Source organism: Balaenoptera musculus, chromosome 12 (genome assembly GCF_009873245.2).
Source record: "Balaenoptera musculus isolate JJ_BM4_2016_0621 chromosome 12, mBalMus1.pri.v3, whole genome shotgun sequence".
In the NCBI taxonomy this organism is placed as follows: Eukaryota; Metazoa; Chordata; class Mammalia; order Artiodactyla; family Balaenopteridae; genus Balaenoptera; species Balaenoptera musculus.
Window position 1 is genome coordinate 74,475,952 of NC_045796.1, and position 7,174 is coordinate 74,483,125.

General features: G+C 41.7%; 1 protein-coding gene across 1 annotated transcript; it reads right to left on the reverse strand.

Annotated features, from left to right (window-relative positions):
- Positions 1-4,959: 4,959 nt before the first annotated feature.
- TPBG (trophoblast glycoprotein) lies at positions 4,960-6,939 on the reverse strand. Its single transcript, XM_036871981.1, has one exon. It carries the CDS (start codon positions 6,913-6,915, stop codon positions 5,656-5,658), a length of 1,260 nt encoding a protein of 419 aa, XP_036727876.1. The 5' UTR covers positions 6,916-6,939; the 3' UTR covers positions 4,960-5,655.
- Positions 6,940-7,174: the final 235 nt, after the last annotated feature.

The window sequence follows — 7,174 nt, forward strand, 5'->3', positions numbered from 1 at the left end:
TGATAGGATTATTCATGGTGTTTGTCCCCACTGTATTTTTAAATAATCTACGAGAAACATGAGTTAATTTAAAAATATGTCCTTTAAATGTTTGATAGCCATGTGTTTGCCATGATCTATAAGAATAACTACAGAATGTGTCTAACTGAAAGATTAAAGTCTTCCTTGAAGGCATTTAACTAGCTGTATTGTCAAACTCAGAGAATCTGCATTGCACACAGAAAGGAACGTTTGTAAATTGGCTGACCTGATGTTTCAGTCTTTCCAGTTCTCCTGTGTGCAAGTCATCACCTTGAAATGTTATGTATCGTGGTTCTGTTTAGGGGAAGAAAACACAAAGTTGTACGAATAGGACTGCGGGGGGGCGAAAGGGAGGTCAGGAGAACTGTAAACTTCCACTTTAAAAAAGCCTATTTTGATAACATCTTCAGGTTCTGGAAAACATATTCTCAAATATTTACTTTTCACAAAAAATATTATAGTTGGTTATATTTTAAGCTCTGGCTTCCTTAAAAGCAAATGTATCCTTACATTCACCAAGTCCAAACGGGAACCACCAATAAATCCTATCATCAGAAAACGTCAGCTAAACTGCATTTCTGTTTTTATAAACACTTACATACAGGTTTGTGACATGGTAACCATGGTCCTGAATCTTATACCACATTTTCATCTTCAGTAGCCAAGCAAACCTAATGAATTTACCACGTGACACATTAAAAGGCACCGATGATAGATTTTTCTCAGAATTCACATAAGATGAGAAACCTTTTGTGATCTGTGGCATGCATGCTACAGGACATAGGGACTGTCATGAGTTTGGTCCTGTATATGTAGACACAGTGAACTGGCACAGCAGCAGCAGAGCTGCTGGGGTTTGGCCCGTCAGTCCGCTGGTTTTCCAGGGTGATGATGGATTTCCGTCGATTTGGATTCCCTGTTTGGTCTCGGTCCTCAGAGGATGGGTGGTAGCCTGCACCTGGAGTGGGTGCCAGCCGGGAGAGCCGAGCAGAGCGTGCAAAGCTGACAGCTCACCTGGTGACTGACCGACTTCACGGCCCGTGAACTTAGTCTCATTTGTTTGGTGTTCTCACCAGCTGAGCTAACTCATCTTTTAAGATAGAATTACACAGGCTAGCACAGCTTTCCAGAGTTTTTTTCTCTTCCAAAGAAATATCACCATTAAATTTCCGAAATATTTCCTATCATACTATGGACTCAGAGGAGCTTTATGTAAGCATATTCAGGGGTCTGAAACTAATTTTTTGAATGCACTGAAAGTGAAATTTAAACAAATATAGTGAATGTTTGAGCACAAAGCAAAAACAATAAAACAAATTCACGTCAATTGCCTTTTTTTAAATTAGACAAGAGAATTTCAAAGGTCTCAAGGTAGGTAATTAGCAATACCACCATGTGGCAAAAAAAGAACTAGAAAGGGAGTCTGGAACCCTGAGATCTAGTCCTGGTTGTTGCTATATAACAATAATATGTCACAATTATCAGGTTTTCATTTGTAGAATGGGAAACCGGGCTTGACACATTTAAGAGCCCATCCAATTTTGAAATACTAAGAATTCTTTTTCTTATCAAAAACACATAAATCATATATTAAATGTTTTTAAATCTAGATTTTTTTTAACCCATGACAAAATTAGAGCTGCTAAAATGTTTTAAGATAAAACAAAACATAAAACCAGCCTGCATTTTTAATCAAACATTACTAGGGATGGAAAACTACCTGTACAAAACATCCTCAAGGAGCTGTTTTTCTCCTCCTAAAAGACAGGATCACCTGGACAATACAGAATATATTTTCTTAAACTAATTATTTTCTAGTGCAGTGCTGCAGTATTACTGAAAGATTTTAAAAATACATCATCAAGGTATTTTTCATATATGATCTAGAAATATAATTTCCTCCTTCCCTCTCCTTTACTGTGAAAGATCCTTGCACAAGTGTAAAAGTGAAACTTGAATCTCATCTGAAAAATGTCTCTCTTCACTGCAGGGTGCTGCTCTCTGAAGGCTGGATTTTGGATCAGAAAGGAAGCACGGGCCAAACTGGTTTTAACTTGCAAACCAGCAGAAATGATAGGAAAGATTCCCAAGCTAGAGCTGCAAAGCCTCTGATGTCCTAAAGAAGGTAAGCCTCGTATTTGGAACCTTAGTCCAAAAGGGACAGAGTCAAACGGAATCCCTAAGGAAACAATCGTAGTTCATTTGGGACCTGCTTTTTTTCCACCCACTTTAATTAAAAAGTCAGAAAACAAAGCTGTAACTTATTTCCGATTAAATATTGAGATGAGCATAATCCACATTTGCTGCCAATCAAGGTATTTTAAAAGAATTTACCATTTATTTCAACCAATCCTTTCTCCACCTCTGAAAAAAAAAGAAAAAGAAAATCTTGTCTATTATCAGTAGTATCAATTTAAGTAGCTCTTTTTTCTTTAAAAAATGTTATCAAATGTGCTTCAAAGACTCCTTATTTTATAAGAAAGATCTATCAGTTATAAGGTGTAAATGTGCCTCATGGGTCACCATTGAGTCCCATGGGGCAGCAAAATTGATGATATATATATTAATGTTGCAAACTGAATTGTTACATTGAAAGGGACGAGTTACAATTCAGGGTCAAATAGCTGTATTAGCCTAAATTCTTGCCACTTTAAATTGAAATGTATTGCACATTTTAATAGCTTTTTAAATTGAGGGATTTATCAAGTACTTAAATTTTTAAGTATTTTTCTAACTTTCTTCAAATGAAACTTGTAAAGGATAAATGAAGGGTGTTTTCTGCTGAAACCTTTGCTGAGTAATAAAATGTATCACCAACCAAAATAATTTTTAAAAATGGACTATTTGTAGGTTTCTAGGATCAATAATGCATAATGGTATGAAGGAACAGTGTTTAAAACAAGTGCACTTAAAGCGATACTTTCATTTCCTTTTTTGCCTATAATCCTTATTGGATTTATATAGCACCTATCTGCCAAGGAACTCAGAATGCCTTATAAGCTTATAGACTTAGAGTATTATGACTACACAATAGCAATTGTTTTCAAACAGTAATATTTTTTACCTTAAGAATGTCTACTGCCATGTACTGGGGAAGAGCAAGCAGTGATATGATATAAAATTGGGAAGTTTATACAAAGGAAGCAGCAAGGGGGTGAAAAAGAAGCAGGAAATCATAAACTTCAAAAAAGCCATCACCTAATGGGCAGAAACTCGGTTTCACTGTATCACAGATTCTGCTTCAGTGAGTTGATGACGAGAAAAGCTAGACTGACAAATCTACCGCTTTCCCGGATGTTAGATAGAGCTCAGTTTTTAACTGTTAGATTATCACATGATGAAGGAGAAATCATTCTTCTGAACGGAGACTCTATAAATATTACAATTTGTTGTTTTCTACAATAACAGCAGACTTACCAATGAAAGCCCATCGCCAGTGTATTCCGAAGATGGTGTGCTTTTATTTATTAGATGTTTTCGCTAGTTTTTGGCTATGTTTTGGCATCAACCTTAGGAAATAATGGCAGCCAGCCAGTTTACGAATTCCTGTTGAACATTTAAAATGTTTAATGGAATATTAAGTACCATATATTTAACCTCTTCTTAGGTAATTATAGGATCTGACGTATAACCCCAAAGTAATGCATACTATTTCATAAAATGAGTGTTAGGAAACTTAATATAGTTAAAATTAAAACATCATATTCTGTCTGTCTAATCTAATCTAAACAAGGAACAGATTCAGATATTTTTAGCTCTATTTTGAAAACTTCTGGATTTAACTCAAAGAGGGAAAAGGTTTCTATGCTTCTATTGTAAAAAAAGATTTCTAGAACTAAAGTACTATCTAATCCTATTTCATTTATAAAAGTATGGAAACCTAAATTTTATTTCAAATATAAAATACTCCAGAACATGATCATTTTAAAGGGAAAGAAGGGCCCTAAGACTTACTGACACAAGTTTACCTACACTTTAAATTAAGCAATAATGGCTAAATTAAAAGTCACTTTATATAAGAGTTTAGAGATTAATGGAATTTACTTTTAAACTTACTTGGCAAATAATAAACACTGAAAAAAAGAAAATCTTGTCTATTATTGACAATATCACTTGATTAACCAATTGCTTTTATTTACACCTAAGTGTGATTTATTCTTCACAAAGGTGTATATACTAACATAGAGTTTAGCTAAAATCAAAATGTCCCCAAATTCTTAAGTGCTGAACTGAACATAAGAACCTATGATTAGTTGAGACACTCGTTTGTAAACATAGACAGTTATCTCTGATTATTTCCTCAAATTCATATCCTAAACATAACAATTTTTAAAATACATTAGCAGAGTTTCTGATAATCAAACTATCAACCCTATAGGTTCCATTTTAAGCATTTAAAAAAATATATTCTCAGGAAAATCTAAGTTCCAATTTACATTATGACCTTATAAATTTTTAAAGTTACTCTTTTAAATCTTTTATTTTACAATATTCTGTCTTAAGACACTTCATTTTCACACATTTATTTGCATTATATTTGTTTCGTACTCAGCTCTAAAAATCCACAGATCAATTTCACATGGAGAGTTTTATTACGTAAATAATTTTGTTCTGTCCTAACAACTTAGTCTAGAAAAAGCCCCACACTGTGAACTGCTTATCATACAGAACTCTTCCCTCTTACCAACTTTATAATGCTTTTACAAAATTGTTTAATGAATAGCATTAACTTTCACATGAATATTCAAATTCTCTATGTAAACCCTGAAAGGATCCACCATCTCAAAACTATCTCCAGAGTCTGTCTGTATGACACTGCTCCCAATTCATTCTCAGCTATAATAACTAATACCTTAATTATCATCAGAACCAAGACCCTTTAATATCACTGCCCCTAATCTTTTTTTCAAATAGGAAACTTGAACACAACTGTAATTCTTTTAAGAATCTTTATTGAATTTTTTTTTGAACAATTTAGTTTGCTGGATCTCGATGCAGTTTATAAAAAAACTTCAGCACAGTTTCATATAAACTGCAATCAAAAAAGTAACTTGTCAAAGAAGTTATCTGAAGTTGCAAGTTATTTTTTGTAATATGCAGAACAGGAAAATGTAAGCATGCTCTCGGATGCAGGCGCTCCTGTGTGCTATGGAGTTACTTTGAAGAGCTTGCTAAGGTCTGCGGGCAGTTTATGGAATGCAATCATTCTCTCCACGATTTTGGTACATGAGAATAAAACTGATATTTATGAAATACGTCTTTTTCTCAAAAAAGTTGAGGCAGCTTTTGTTGAATGCTATCTGTGGGAGTACACTTGATAACCTTGAACTGTACTAAGAGAAACAGACAGCCAAGAGGCCATGTTCATGCTGAAACTTGAAAACACCCCTCTAGACGTGTTGATTTCCCAGAAAAGGAAGAGGATAAAACACTAAGCACAGTTGTTCATTGTCTTACAGTAGCAGAACACACCAAGAAACTTTACATAAGAAGGGAGCAAATTCCCTTCACTGCTTTCAGTCAAGGTCAGTGGCGGCTACAGTGGAGGGTGGAGGTGGAGCCAGCCTAGGACAGGATAAAAGCTGAAGTCTACGTCTCATGCATAGTTGTCCTCGTTCTGTCCTCGCGTGGTTCTCAGACATCCGAATTAGAACTGAGGTTTGTCAACCTGGGGTCCGCATTGATTTCGTATCTGTAATGATACCCTTCCATGTGATCCCTGCAGGCATCTCTGATGTTATGCATCCACTTTTTTATCCCTTTGCGGTTCAGATACAAAACCAGTAGGAAGATGGCGCCTATCAGGGCTAAAACAATACCCAGGAAGACGTAAGACGTCTGCAGGGATGGAGGAAGGATAGGGTCACATTCCAGGTCGGAGCTGTCGAGTTCCAAGAGGACCCGATTCCTCATTTTTTCCGGGAATGCACAGGTGAGCCTGGCTTTGCCCTGCACTACCTCTGTCTCCTTGAGCCAGGCCACCATGTCCGCCATGTGGCAGTCACAGACCCAGGGATTGTCGTCTAGGAAGACCCTGACGTGGGGCAGGCTCTGCAGCTCTGCCAGGGTGCCGTTGTGCAGGACCTTGAGGGCGTTGTTCTCCAGGTGGAGGCTTTCGAGGTGCGTCAGGTTGCGGAAGGACACGTAGGTCAGGCTCACCAGCGAGTTGTTGCGCAGGTCCAGGTGCCTGAGGCCGGGCAGCTGGGCCAGGACGTCGCGGGGCAGGTAGAGGAGGTGGTTGCTGACCAGCTCCAGGCGGCGGAGCCCGCGCAGCGCGTGGCCCGCTCGCAGGGCCGCTGCCACCGTACCCTCAAAGCTCCGGTTCTGCCGCTCGGCCGCAGGGGGCACGATGCGGTTCAGGAGCAGTTCCACCAAGGGGCTGGGGGCCGCGACGCTGGCGTTGCCGCCCGAGAAGGCGAAGGGGCTGAGGTCGGCCAGCGGGTTGTGGCTGAGGTCGAGCTGGCGCAGGCTGGGCAGATGCTCGAAGGCGCCGGCGCGCACCTCCTCCAGGTGGCTGCCGCTGAGGTTGAGCGCGGCCAGCTCAGCCAGCGGCGGCCGGCGGGCGAAGGCCCCGGCGGGGAGCACGGCCAGCTGATTGCCGGTGAGGAAGAGGTTGCGCACATAGGGAGGCAGGTCCGCGGGCACCTCGGTCAGGTTGCGGTTCACGCACTTGACGGTGCGCGCCGCCTCGGAGCACTCGCACGCCGGCGGGCATCGGCCCGGCAGCTGGGGCTGGGCGGACGCCGCGGAGACCGGGAGCGCCGAGGAGGTGGAGGAGGACGCGGAGGAGGGGAGGGAGGACGAGGAGACCCAGCCCAGGAGGACCAGCGCCAGCCGTGCCAGCCGCAGCCTCCCGTCCCCGGCGGCGGGGCCCCGGGAGCACCCCCCAGGCATCGCGGCTCGGGTCTCCCCGGAGCTGGGCTGGGACGCTGCCCGCTCCGAAGGTTCGGGGGTTGGGCCCGGAGGGCGCGGGCCGGCCGGAAGCGTCCGGAGAAAACTTTCCTCTTGTGGAAGCTGAGGAGGGCCGCCGCTGCCGCCGGAACTTGGCTAAGCCCCTCGCCACCAGGCGTCCCCCTCCCGGGGCCGAGCCCCCCGCCCCTTCCCTCCAGAAAGTACGCACGGCGGGTCGGGACGCTCAGCTCCGCGCTCCGCT

Coding starts and splice junctions, on each gene's coding strand:
- TPBG (XM_036871981.1), bottom strand. CDS start 6,915: ATGCCTGGGGGGTGCTCCCGGGGCCCCGCCGCCGGGGACGGGAGGCTG.